General features: G+C 40.8%; 2 protein-coding genes across 2 annotated transcripts in view; one reads left to right on the forward strand and one right to left on the reverse strand.

Moving 5' to 3' along the window:
• The window catches only part of eno4 (enolase 4), an 18,928-nt gene extending 15,665 nt beyond the window's left edge, over nucleotides 1-3,263 (forward strand). The window contains exons 11-13 of the mRNA XM_025007105.2: nucleotides 330-391; nucleotides 2,009-2,126; nucleotides 2,662-3,263. Of these exons, the coding sequence (XP_024862873.1) occupies nucleotides 330-391; nucleotides 2,009-2,126; nucleotides 2,662-2,732 (251 nt within the window). The 3' untranslated portion in view covers nucleotides 2,733-3,263. The remainder of the gene's footprint in view (nucleotides 1-329; nucleotides 392-2,008; nucleotides 2,127-2,661) is intronic.
• Nucleotides 3,264-9,989: 6,726 nt separating this feature from the next.
• Nucleotides 9,990-14,575, reverse strand: part of shtn1 (shootin 1) — a 36,766-nt gene continuing 32,180 nt past the window's right edge. The window contains exons 15-16 of the mRNA XM_017421645.3: nucleotides 13,127-13,248; nucleotides 9,990-12,729 (exon numbers count right to left, since the gene is read on the reverse strand). Of these exons, the coding sequence (XP_017277134.1) occupies nucleotides 13,129-13,248 (120 nt within the window). The 3' untranslated portion in view covers nucleotides 9,990-12,729; nucleotides 13,127-13,128. The remainder of the gene's footprint in view (nucleotides 12,730-13,126; nucleotides 13,249-14,575) is intronic.

A 14,575-nucleotide genomic window follows, 5' to 3' on the forward strand; every position in this document is an offset into this window, starting at 1 on the left:
AATCATCAAAATTAAACGAAATAAACATTTGAAATATATGAGTTTGTATGTAATGTATGAATATAATATACAAGTTTCACTTTTTAAATGGAATTACTGAAATCAATCTACTTTTTCATGATATTCTAATTTTATGACCAGCACCTGTATATGAAGACCTGAGAAAGCAAATGGTGTTACTCATTGTTTCAGCTGAGGGCCTGATACTTATGCTTTTTTTAATTCTAAAATCCACAATTTTATTAAGATGAAAATGTTGCTGCTCTGGTGAATTCTGATTAGTGCTGACTGTGTGTCTGAGTATATATGTTTATATATTTACCATGCAGATTCGGTGCTGATGGGAACAGTGTGCAGTGAACCCTGCGCAGATGCATCTTTTTCAGACATGGTAAGTTTGAAGATTTTATAGTTTTCTCCAGCACCTCTCCGGTTTTGGTGGGCTGTTTATGAGCTCTGAAACAATTCTGCCCACTGTGTCGGATGAAGGCTCAGAAGAACTGTCAAAAGAACATTATGGCACTCATCAAATCCTGAAACACCCATAAAACAGAAAGTATTCAGACCCCCTTCACTTTTGTCTTGTTATGTTGTAGCCTGGTGCTACAATCATTTAAAATCCTTTTGTCCTCAATAATTTACACTCAGTATCCCATAATGACAAAGTGATATCAGAATTTTATACAAATTTGTAAATTTATTAAAAATAACCATACTGACATATCGCATTCAGACCTTTTGCAACATCACTTGGAGTTTAGCTCAGGTGCCTCCCATTTCTCCTGAGTACTGAGCTCATTTATATTGTATAATTTTCACGTATAATAAACTTTTAACTTGCAGCTTTGATCGACACTTGTTGTAGAGGTCTTGTAGTCACCTGTTCTAGTCCTGTGTGGATTTACAGTGCAGTTCTCCTTTCATGACAGAACTTAATGCCACGCCAAGCTGGTTTTCAGCCTCGTTTTATTTAGAAAGAAAATTTTGTACAGTAGTAAATGAAATCCACAGATTTCCTACACTAAGGCATTTTGAGAAAGTGTATAATGAACGCAAAAGCCCTGAATCACATTTATTATTGTTTTATTGCTTTCTTCTTACTGTTATTATTTTTCCGTTTTGGTCACCGTTTTTGATTTCCTACTCCCCTTGCAACTTTGGAAAACCCCAAACAAAAATATGTCAAAACATGCAGCTCTATTGTGGATATTGTGTTATAGCTTTTTGTAGCCATAGACAAAATTTGCAAAAAAATAACTAAATTCAACTCAGGAAGAAGTTGCAAAATTTCCATATACAGAACAATATAATTTTAACAAAGCAAAAACAACAAGTGAGAAAAAGTCATATTTGGCACTTTATAGCTTTTCAGTAAACAGAATTTAAAGTTTAAATGCGTCACAGGAAGCTGGCTTTTACATGTCTGAAGAAACATTTTTACACAATTGCACTTTAAGTTTTAATGAATTCTGACGATTTCGCCACAGAATATTTAACCAGATGTTGTGACACACTAACTTTTGATCTGCCTAAGCTTTTCAGAATTTTGGCAAAAGCAAACTCTTCCTATTCACACAGACCTTACATCTCCTTAACACTTTATACAACGAAACATGGGCGTTCTTGTCCCCTTTCACCCAGTGTATCTGAGTGCAGAATTCAAAACTGAAAGTAAAGGTTGTTTTTTTTTTTTACTTGTCATAGTTCCTACAAAAACCCCCAAAGGAGATAACACTGTAGAGATAACACTGTAGACTAATAAAAGCCGTCACGTGTGACGAACAAAGACTTGTGTTACTTATAGTTTTCACACAGTTGATTGTTTGTGGCTAGCCGTGATCATTGCCTTCCAAAGCTTAGGACAGCAGCAGAGGCAGTGCTGCTCTGGAAACAGCTGACCTTTCTTTTTCAAGATCTAAAAATGTGGAAATGTGAGGAACTGGTTCAGGATGAAACTGTTTAGAAAAGTCTTTTTTTTGCGCCTCACTGCAGCTTTTCTTCTCCTCAGGCTGTGGGTCTGGGCCTGCAATATGTCAAACTGGGAGGTCTGAGTGGTGCTGAGAGGATGACTAAATACAACCGTTTGATTTCTATAGAAGAAGAACTGGCCCAACAGGGAATCCTAGGTAGGATTTTTTTTTTAATGCTCCTCCCTGTCTCCTTTTAGCTGGACAGAGAAAAAGAGGCCACACAAAGCCAGAGAAAGAGAGGTAGTAATGTCTGCGCTTGAGAACACGCACATCTCCCTCTCACAGCGCTGGATGTGAAAGGACACTGTGTAAGGAATCATACAAATGTGTATTTGTGTGTGTGAGTGGAAGAATGAAAACCCCCTACCTTGAATCTGTTAATTGGACACCTAATTACACCCAAGGACAAATACTTTCCCATCCATCGTTTTCTCAAAAAGCAGGCGGGGACACCAGAGGGTTAATGAGAGATGAGCACACGTCTGTGTGTAATCAGCTGCCATCAGCCACATTTATTCAGCATCTTTATCTGTGTTTACTGTTGGTGTTGTTACATTCAAAGCCCCCCGAGCTGAAGAAGAGGTTCAGCCTCAACAGAAAAGTGATTTTTAGCCAGTTTATGAAAGACGGCTCGGGTCCAGCTTTTTAAGTGTGTGCTGATTTTCTGATTTTTTTTTTGTCTTGTCCACAGTCTACAAGGAGAAACACTCCCCTCCACTGTTCCCTGAAACCCCACAGGAGCTGCCCGCCACAGCAGAGTGAAATGTGTCAGACATGGCCTGAGGAGACTGAATCTAACTTTTCTTTTTTTTTTAATTTAAAGTAAAAACAATTCTACCAGACTTTGAACCCATCCACACCAAAACAGAGATTTAAAAAAAAAAAAAACAGAGTTTTTCTGCTGCGTTTGCACCTCCCGTCCACACACAATTAGAGTTTTTAAATAAGAAAATGTAATATACAGTACTTAAAGAGATGGGAATGTCTTATTTTAAAAAAAGGCATTCCAAATTAATGATGCTAATGGATCAGTGTGGACACAACACATGCAGTTTTTCAAAAACAATGGCATAGGAGCCTATTTTATACATACCAACTAAAAACCAAAACAACAATGAAGTCGTTTTCAGTCATTTTTACTTCATTTGAATCATTTTTTTCCCACATCCTGCCACCATTAGAATTTGATTGTTCTGCAGTTTATAGGGATAGCCATTACCTTCTTGTAAATGGTATCAAAGCAAAAATAAAAAAAAAAGTTTAGGAGAATCTTCAGCCAAGCTAAGAACGGTTTCTGTGTTCTTCGTCAGTGTAGACCACCTAGTGGTGTGGTCGGGGTATTTCAGCGTTTTTCGGAAGAAGAGTGGGAAGAGAATTCTTTTAGAAACAAAGAGAAAAAATGTCTTTTTTTTTAAGTAGTGTTGACGAGGCCTTCAAACGGTTATGAAACGAATAAATCAACTTTCCGTAGATTCATATGATCAGTTTACAGGCACCAACATCCCTGACGTGTCGAAGAATGTCAGAGAAGGATCTCTGGGCTTCTTTATCCAGCAGAAGGTGTGCAGAAACGGAATGAGTTCAGCCAGAAGAGAAGCCGTGGGAGGAGGAACGGCGAAGAACAGAGCCGAGAGGCGATGTTGTCCAACAAAGCCTCGCCTCCTGTCTTCGCGAGAGCCGCCAGCAAAAGGCCCTCTTCATAACTGGTCAGGACCCTTGCTGATCCCTCTCATGGCTCTTCAGTTTGCGAGGGAATTGATTGAAAGAGAGGAGAGGCCCGGAGCAGCATCTGCCTCACATGCAGCGCAGACAAAAAGGGGGCTGTTTGTATTCACTTTAAAAAAAAAAAATACGGGTTCAAAAAGGGCTCAGGTTATATACAGAGACCCTTTTTTTTACAGGGGTTACAGTGTGAAGGGGTTTAATTCCATTATACGCTAACCCCAGATCCTTTTTTTAATTGGAGAACTTCATTGGATTTTTCTGTTTGGACTTTCCTCGATGCATCTCTGGGCAAGTGATACAGATGAAGCAGGTTACACAACAACTGCACCTCTTTGTGAGGCTTTGGTTTTTACAGAATGTCTCAGCAGAGAAGGTGGCATTGAGTTCATCACATCCTTTACATGAAAGGTGCAACCAATCAACAGTGATTACTTTATGTCCCTAAAACCTACCACATACTTTTCACTGTTTATAGGCCGCCTGCGCGCATCTGTAAAGCTTGACTGAATCTCCAGATGCCCGTAATCCTATAAGAATAAAAACTAAATCTAATCTGTTATTTCAGTTAGCTTGATGACGTTTGTGAAGGGAAAAGGACTATTTAAACACTACGAATTGTTTGTAAGCAGAAGCTTTTCAGAGACAGAGAACAAACAGGCTTGTTCTGCTCTGTTCAGTTACCGTTATTGTGTGCCTTCACTCCCGTCGCTTTTTCTGGACCCTGTTGTCCATGAATAGATTATGATTCATTTGGTATCGTAACTGAACCCTGGCCTTGGCGTAGTTACCAAGATCGAATGAATTTAACCAGCTGACAGCCGGCTGGCGGATGTGCCAGGCTCGTTCGTGATCATGCTGCAACTTCTGGAGCTAAAAAAAAATTAATTAAAATAATCTAGAGTTCCTTAAATGCCTACTTGAGGCTGTTTTAGCAGAAATGAGTAAATTTTAATATTGGATCAGCACAGATAACATTGGCCAAAGAACCCTGTGTGGTTGATGTTACAACCTTAATTTCTAGGAGTAAAAAAAATGGAGCCCCACAAGTGCTTTGTGCACCTGACATCCATCTGTGATAATGGGCCTGCTGTGAGTTTGTTGGTAAGCACAGAGTCAACTCAGTTTAAAAACCCTCGCTTAAAGATGCTTTGAACTGGGGTTCTGTTGAAGGGATACGAACAATAAATATCCTACCTGTTGTAGATAAAGCAGATAGTGATATTTTATACACATTTCACTGCTGGTATGTTCACATTTCGTGGTTATTCCAACAGAATCGTTTGAATATTTGTCCCAGAGGTGCCCCAGGCTGGATCAGGAGTGCTACAGCTAGCTGCTGCTGTTAGTGCTTGCGAATACAATACTCCCAGAATTCTGTGTTTAAAAAAATATATGATGCAAAATTGACGGCGATGTAAAGGTTTATAAAATGTCTTTCACACTGAGAAATTTCTGAGATAGGAGTTGTTTTAAGTTGGCAGCAATCCACTGCTGTGGATCAGTCCGGTCCGAATTAAAAATCTGATTCTCCAGTGGTGACAAGAGCTTCGATCAAGACAAATCTGATCATTCCTTTACAGGAAAAAAAATACCCTCATGAACTTCATAAGTGGAAATAGAATGTTTTCATGTTTTAAATTCAGGTGACATATGTGAAACATGTTTTCTGTGTGAATTTGGAACCAAAAAAAGATGATGCAGAAAATCCCATTTTTACATGTAAAAATTAAAATTTAACTAAGTTAACACCCAAAATGAAATGTTTTGCTCATGTTTCCCGTATGGTTTTGGGACACTGTCAACACATTCAAAGAATGATGTGATCATACGGGAAAAACATGGTAAATTTGTTTTCTGTAAAGTTTCAGAAGAAACTTTAAGAAAGGGGGAAGTGAGCACTCAGCTGTGCGAACCTGGTTTGTTCTGTTTTAATGGCTGCTGAGAACATTGAAATTAATGTGCAGATTTGGTTGAAAAGTTCTGCAACTTGGTCTAGGACCTGTCCAGGGTGTCACCCACCTCTCTCACAATGACCGCTGGAGATAGGCACCAGCTCCCATGCATCCAAAAAAGGAAAAAACAGGGTAAAGAAATCAATGCATAAATGGAGTTTTGCAACTTTTATTGACTTGTTTCAAGGTATTAACACAAAAAAACATCCGGCCCTTTTCAGGAGAAATGTCACACCGCAGCCAACAATTTCTTTTGTATGCTGTTTGTCCTGCAGCATTTTTTTTTTTTTTTTTGTGAAGAGTAAATTGTTCAGGGTATTAAAAAAATAATCAAGAATGATTCCACTTAAATTCTGGATGTTAGAAGATATGAAATGACAGAGAACAGTTGGGGTTTCTTTATGCAGGAACCCTCAGATTAGTTTTGTTGTTAGGCTCCTATTTTACTTTTACTGAGACAACTGTATCACTAAGCTGAAGAAAATTTCCTTTTTTAGACATCCTTTTGTTTAGTGGCCGCCTCCTTCTTCAAACAAACATCACACGTCCCTCGCTGTTAAGCAGCTAAATAAAATAAATTCTTTGTCTGCATTGCACTCTGCTTCTTGGCAGCTCTCACCCAGAGTTTCTGTAAATGTCAGCGAGCGAAGACAGCCTCTAATCAATAAAACGTGGAGAGACGAACCGAGGCTGGACAAACCAAGCCCCCTAGCAGGCAATTACTGTGTTTGGGGAAAATAAATGAAATGACTGACAAAATAGGTCAAATTAAGTGTTCCCTCAACACACCAAAAAGACCTCTCTAATTGCTGGTCCCTTAGAGGACAAAAAAAAAAAAAAAAGAGAGACCAAAACAACAAAACATTAGATTGTGTTGGCGTGTCAATGAGACAGAGGGGCTGAAGCCGGGGGAAGGAAAAAGACGCAGCATGGCTCGTGTAATTGTATGTTTTGCCTCGATGGTGATGTGTGTACCATCTGATAATTAAAGCCGGCGAGTGTGGCGGGCTTTAGCGGAGAGCAGGGGAAGAAATCAAGCTCGTCATTGACTGAGGAGAGGAAGAGGCAGGCAGCCGAGCCAAAGGACACCGGCGTCACTCCTCCCCGGAATCAAAGACATTTGCGTACGTAGGCTTACCAGGACAGCCTCGGCTAGAACAACCTCATTAGACACAGAGGATATGAGGAGGCAGACGCCGAAATCCACACAAAGGCCTTCTCCTCTGTTTTCATCGCCCTCCCACTCCAGCAGGTTGACTGCTCACCGACACTCGATCCTGCGAGACGTTACCCAAGATAATCCACACATCCTCATGCTCCTTCAGCCTTAACAGAACGCTTGCTGCGTGTTATCAGTTTACAGAGGGCTCCTTAAGGGCTGTTTACCGTTTCATACGGGCCCACTGCTGAGACGGAATCTGTTCCCGAATCAAATGAGTGAGCGGGACTTCCTCAGATTAGTGTCAGTGGCGTTTGGAATGAGAGAATCGGGGGGGGGGGACTCTTTGAAGGGCGCTGCTGAGACTCAGAGTGGCGCTGACATTTCCTCCGAACTGGGGACGGTGGAGGATGGGGGTGCAGGTGGAAATTGCACCTCGGTGCTAAATGAAGCTTAAAGCTTTAATTAACGGCGCCACACAAATGGTGGCGGACATCGGCCACAGTTCACGGCTCTCGTGTTTCAGCCCGTCTTTCAAGGAGGTGTCTGGGAAATGTGGCCAGGTGTCGAGGGAAACAAAACAAGACGAGGGAAGCCCACCATTGTGGCTCAATCAGCAGCACCGTCATTGTGGTTTTCAAAGGGCACAGGCTGATCCTCGGCTCATACCTGACTAACCCCACCCCCCACCCCCAGGACTGCGGCTTTAGGGGGAAATCCAGTCTAACACACTTAGATACTGTTACACAACAACCAATGGTTAGTCTTTGATTTGAATTTCCGAATTTCTTTTCCTGGTTTTTAAGCCCAGTCTACACTCCTCCAGATGTTCTTTAAAGTAATATTTATTTCTTCGTTCATTATTCTAACAAAAACACTGAAATACCCATGCCGCACCACTAGGTGGCAAGTAGACATTACAGATGCAATAAAACACAGAAGAAAAAAACACTTTGCTTTGCTAAAATATTTTCATAGAACAGTTTTTTCCTTTGAGACATTTATAATTTTCTCACTGATATTAACCATTTTAGCACACATTAAAAGTTTGCCAACAACAGGGTTGTGAAACAGAAATTAGAAAAAGAAAAAAAAAAAATCTGTAAAAAACGTCTCAGTTGTTCTTTTGGTTTCTAGGGTGCAAAGTGATTATAGGCATGCACCAAATCACTGTTTCAGAACATATTCATATTTTGAGTCCACATGGATCCACCACAAGCTTTTAAAAACCCAGTCCACAAAATTTAACTCCATCTTTAAAAAAAAAAATCCTATTTTGGGAAGCATTTTTCAAAGTCTCAGTTTCTCTTACCAGAAACACTGTTTGCATGTGGACGGGAGGTGAAAATGCAGCAGCGAATCTCTGATTTTAAAAGTATCCAGAGTAGTATACATGTGGCCAAAGATACTTTTACACGACAGCTGATGGTTTCTGTTTGATTTCAGTTTCTGGAGGCTTGGTCTGGTAACAGATGATCTACTGCGGTGACCCCTGCGGTGAGGTTGCAGAAGAAGAGGGCCTTCTGGATATCTGAAATAAAATGTTGTATACCCTCAGTTTAAGTTCCTTCTTTTCGAAATGAGTGAAAATATCAACACCATGTTCTGTTCACAACAGAATCGTGACGGAGGAGAAGACATTAAACCCAGCTGTGGTGAAGCTGAGGAGAAACCAGGCAGTCAGGGAAGGGTTAATAAAAAAAACACACCTTGTCTTGTGAATCACTCTTGACATTTCCTAAACTTACCAATTTCAAGCTCTCTCCTGTTGCGAATGACTGCAGAGAGCTTTCAGCTGCAGCTCAGGCTTTTCCCTCAGATTTACCAGCATGTTAGAAATTCAAGTTAACGTTTGCTTTTGACGCAACACCCTGTAAGCTACTAATTTAGGAAGAAACAATGGGATTCTCTAGTTTCTAGACCCAGCTCTACCTGCAGCACCTTAAACTAATCATCTTCATACTCTCGGTCTCTGACGTCATCGTGGAGGACTTTGACTCATGGTTTATTTTTTTTCCAACGTTCAGTTGACGTTTGGCAACATTTGTTGATGCACAAACCAGGAAACTATTTCACAAAAGTAGGATTCAGTCATCCAAGATAAGAGAAGAAAGCTGGACTTCACCACACCTTGTCAGAGAAAGCCTGGCTTATGAGTCAGGCTGAGAAGGAGAGACAAGTCAGGTTAAAGCAATCCTGCCAAGTGTTGCCCACACATGAAACTGATGTTAATATCAAAGAATGATGTGCTTCTTCCCAATTTGGCCCCATGATTGATGGGAATCCTTGTCTTTCCACATAAATATTCATCAAACTAAGCTCTGAATCAAATCTCCAGTCAGTTTGACACCAATTTTCCCCTTCCTGCACGTGACCAAAACACCTCTTATGTGGAACCAAAAACCCCAATGACCCTCAGGAGGGAGGGGAAGGACAGTGCTTTGCATGTGAGTTCAGCTTGCAGAGAAAACAAAAGGAGCAGCTCGTGAGAACTTGATGTCAGGTTCACGGTGGTTGGAGGATTTGGACCCAAAATGCAGGAAGAGTTCAAATAAAAACTGATTTATTTAACTGAATAAAAGGCTGTTGTGGCAGCAAAAACTAACAAACAAAAAGCCTTGCAGACAATGGTGAACACGAGGAGGCAGACACGAGGGAAAACCAGACCGTGAATATGACAGGGATCACAGAGGGCTCAGGGAGCACCAACAAAACACCAACTAACATAAAACTAAACACAGAAACAACACAAAAAATAACAGAATTGAACTTAATACGAAATAAACTCAAAAGATAACTCAAACAAAATCCCAATCCGAACACTTGAGTGTTTGGAAATGTGTATTTTTCAGCTTGGATGAAAAAAAAAGTCCCTTGAGGAGAAACAAAATGTCCTCAGAAATCAAAATGAAATCCAGCTGCCTTTGTTAGAACTCACTAGGTTAAAATAACTGATCAGAGAAACGTAACGCAGCATTTCTAATCACTAATCAGAATTAAAAATTGTCCAGTATAATAACTGTTTATGTCTTGTTTTTTATGTGTTACAAGGATTCCTCATTCCTATGCTGTGGCACTTAGGCATTTAGGTTAAACACATTTGAAGTAAATTGCCTGTGACATGTAATGAAAAAAAAGTCCTTGTTAGGATTTAGTGGAATTTCAAATAAAGGTCTAAAGTCTATTTTATTGTTTAGATTTTATTAGTTTTCTTGTTGTTTGTCAACAAAAGGCAGACAATGATGTTTATGACTTTAAGTGTTTGTTTCATTCTGTGAACAGATCCCACAAGATCTCGTGTGAGATTCAGGGTGGTGTTAGATCACTGGAGTGCCATCGCATTGGCTGAAAACTGGAGCCGCTCCTGCAGAAAAAGCCGGGTCGGACTTGTCCTTCAGGTCAGAAACATTCATCCGTCTGAGGGCTCATTCGGCCGTCATGTCGTCTAAAAAACAAAAGGGACCTCTGGAACTCCAGAAACCCACCTGTGTATATGTTGAACTCAACTCTGACTTAATCATCTTTCACACTTCAACATCAATAAGCTGTTGGTCACTTTTTAAGCAATTAGTCACTTTATTTGTGAAAACATGATAAAAACAGGTAAATTATTAAACTGAATTTTAATTTTATTGCTAAAAGAATCAAAAAAATCCCAAAGCACACAACACTGAATGTAAACATGGTCGCCTCCTAAATGTCTGGACTGCACAGAATAAATCTCCATGGTAACTTCCTGAATCCAGGATCAGTTAAATCAGGATAAATGGAAAATCTTGGCTTAATCCCTTATCTGGGTTTTATAAAACAGGCCCTGGTTCCACCACAACAGTCAGGTGGTATCAGGCTGAGGAAAACCTTTTTTTTGTCTTTCCCTCGTTTCCGCCAAGCTTTAGCTGTCGAACAGATGGCCTCACGCTTGATTTAATGTTTTTGGCCAATCTGCAGAACTAAAGCACAGGAATCTATCATTTCAGAAAGTTTAATAATAATAATAATAAAAAAGTGAATTTGCTGCAAAGCATTTCTTTCCACTCAGATAACTCTTGTGAAGATGGACACAGAGGTGGAAGTTAACAGGTGCGGGTGTGACCTCCCAATGAGGGAGAGAGTAGAAATAACTGGTTGGGAGGTTGAACTGTGTTCCCATGGTGACACAGCCGGGCGCAATAATGACAACAATGCAGAATAAATGGACTTATGCCCAAGCCTTTTTTTTAAAACCTGTTTTTAAATTTTCCTGGCCTTTTTTTAGAGGTGGCTAGAAATGCTTGTCTTGTATCTCATTGCACAGCTTTGAAACTAAAGATGCAAATTATACACCGAAACGTGAAGCTCATTTGGGAATAGTGCACTGTGACTTTTGGTAATGGTATATCCCACAATGTTGTTAAAATTTTCTAAACAAACCCTGAAAAAAACAATGGAAAACAAAAGGAGATCAATGGGTTTTCGGCGAAACTCATGAGAAAACCCAGTCCTGTTTGGAGCTCTATAGATAAGACTTACTTCACTGTAGGAACGCCATTCAGAGTTTAAACTGGTCAAAGAAAGTTGAACTTTACATGTCTGAACTGACATTTTGATATCTTTTAGAGTTTTTACACAACCACAGCTTAAGTTTCATGATGTTTCCAGACGTTTCTAGAGGCTGCTCAATTGACAACTGATGATGTCTCACATTAAGTTTTGAAATGTCTAAAAGTTTCAATTCTTGTGCAAACACACCTCTTACAAGTCTTTAAATATTATACATAAAAACACGTATTTTGTCTTCTTTCACTCAGTGTGACTCTCACTGCTATATAACATGTTTTTTTCTTGATTTCCCCCAGACTATAGAGTGTACACTCCAATATCCTCATAATCAGCTGAAAATATTCTACAAATCTGACAGTGAAGGCTTTTTTTTTAAATTGTCATATCTCCCACATTAAAACATAGTAAAACATAAAAATTCATGTGTGACTATCAGAGCTTTTTTGTCATTCAGGGTTTAAGAAGGATATTAAGATCTGATTTATAGTTTTTGTATAGCAACTGCTGGTTTGAGGCTTATTTTTCAGTTTTGCTCTGCCTCTCATGAACCTGGCAGTCAGGGAGTGAGAGACATAGGTGTATGGTTACCATGGTGACCACGATAGGAACACCGGCAGTTTCCTTTATTGTCTTCCTCGTTTTACATGTCTTATTACAAAATTGGGTTGGAATTTGGGGCAGAAGCTGCACTGACACCCTTCAAAATGTCTTTTGAAATTTTCCCGTTTTTGTTGCTGTCATTGTTTGATTCTGTGTACTTGAAGTGACTCGACCTCTGACTAAACTAAATACTTAAAGGTCAACAGGAGGAACAACTGAAGGGTGAATACAGTGAAGAGGAGGCAGCACCAAGCATAAAATGGAGCCCCCGCCCAAAAAAAAGAAATCCGAGTGACTCAGACGAGCGGTGAAAACGAAATCTGCCGCCGTGGCCTGTAATTGCCCACTGGGGAGCTACAAGGTCGAACCCAGTGTGAATAGAAATATATTTCGCTTTCGCCAAAAGCTCAAGGCTGCACGTTCACAGCCCTATTCACCGCAGTGCAAACAAAACAAAAAAAAACTGTGCTTTTAGAAAAGGAGTTGAATGAGCCTTGAAAAGGTGGCGAGGGTTCATAACTTTCATTTGACTGGAACTAAATGGCGTCGGTGTAAACGTTCCGCGCGACGTTTTGTTTCGGTTCACCAACGCGAAAGCGGCTCCCGTTTTTCCTTTTCGAACGGGCAAATTTAATCAGAATGAATTTGATTGTACTGAGGATCACACAGGACAGTCGGCTCATTTAAATGCAGAGAAGATCATTTAGACTGTGAAGAAGAATCTGTCGCCCGCATCCTGGTATGGATCAGTGTTGTGGCTCCTCTCACGCTGCAGGGTGGAAACCTGTACAAAGACGCAAACATTCAATCTAACAAGCTGTGTTGTCACTTTCTTTTCTTTTAATAATTTGTTCAGAATGGTCACCATCTTGTGCTTGTGTCTTTCTCCGAGACACTGATGCAGGAAAGGTGCGACCACATGAATGTTAAAGTACCTCTAGAGCAGGGGTCTCCAATCCTGGTCCTCTAGGGCCACTATCCTGCATGTGTTACTTGTTTCCCTGCTGGTTTAATTCATGTTCTGCAGAAGCCTGTTAATCACCCATTGATTTAAATCAGGTGTGTTTGAGCAGAAAAACAAGTAAAACATGAAGGATAGTGGCACTCGAGGACCAGGATTGCCCACCCCTGCTCTAGAGTAACCCAATGACCTGTGATGGCGTCCTGCAGCTGGGACTTACGGTCAGTGTGTCGGGAACATGACAGCACCTCTCCGCCTCAGCAGGATCCTCTGCAGCTCGTCGTCCTGGTCCGCTGAAGGAGATGCGGCCTTCGGCTGGGGGTGGGGTTTGTTGAAATTCTCCTGTTCAGGTAAACAGAGACGCCCCGTTCGCTAAGGAAACGCTGGTTGTTTGAAACATGCACTGCTGCCGGATGCCACGCTTCATTTATTTTGACACTACAGTGTGATTGCAATGGTTTTCAACACCCTTAGGGATCATTTTGTTGCCTTACGAGCTGGAGTTTAAATGGATTTTAATCACGTGATGAATTACAAATTTACACAGAATACTCCAGATGAATGAAGCTAAATGGGAAAAACTTAAATAATTAGAAAAATATATAAAACTGTAAAAAGTTGCATGCGTTTTTATTCATCTGCTCAGGTTTGAAGCCCCAACTATTACCTTCAGAAGCCACATGAGTTAAATAAGAACAATCTAAGTGTTAAATAAGCTCTGTTCTGACAGCCACCGGAATCAACACCTCTAAGTAGTAAGGGCTATCACCAAGCAAGAGACATCATAAAGACTAAGGAATTCTTTACACAGCTCAGAGAAAAAGGTGTGGAGAAGCACAGGTCAGGGCTGGATTATTAAAAATATCCCAGAACCCTGAACCTCCCACAGAGCTCCACTAAATCCAGTTATTAGAAAATGGAAATATGATGCCACCACAGCAAACTTTGCCAAGAGAGGGTTGTCCACCAAACGTCATGGATTCAACAAGAAGGGGCTTTAATCAGAGGATCATACAGAAGGGCAAAGATAACCCTGATGGAGCTGAGTATCTGTCCGTAGGACCACTATGAGCTGCTCGGAGCTAGGCAGGAAAAGGTTGTTGCTTAAAATAACAATAATAAAGCTTACTGTTTGTAAATCGTCAAATGGCATATTGTAGTCTCCCCAAACATGTGGGAAAAGGTGCTGTAGTCAGACAGGATTAAATCAGAACCTTTTGGCCATTAAGGACAATGCAGCATCTGAAACTGAACACGAACACCTCTCATCATCCAGAGGACATCATCAGAACACCAGTGAATGTTTTTTTTCCATCAGCAGGGACTGGGAAGCCGGTCGGAGTTGAAGGAATGATGAATGGAGCAAAATGTACAGGAAGTCTTGAGGGAAACCTGTTTGAGTCTTCCAGAGATTTGAGGCTGGGACGGAGGTTCACCTTCCAGCAGGACGATGACCCTGAACTCACCGCTGAAGCAACGCCCCACTGGTTTAAGGAGGAACAGTAAAATCACGAGCTTTGGGTAGTGACCGAAAGAACGAGATCGCGAATACAAGCGGCTGAAATGAGTTTCCTCCGCAGGGTGTCTGGGCTCTCCCTTAGAGATAAGGTGAGAAGCTCGGTCATCTGGGAGGGACTCAGAGTAGAGCCGCTGCTCCTCCACGTCGAGA

This window comes from Kryptolebias marmoratus, linkage group LG22 (genome assembly GCF_001649575.2).
Source record: "Kryptolebias marmoratus isolate JLee-2015 linkage group LG22, ASM164957v2, whole genome shotgun sequence".
Taxonomy (NCBI): Eukaryota; Metazoa; Chordata; class Actinopteri; order Cyprinodontiformes; family Rivulidae; genus Kryptolebias; species Kryptolebias marmoratus.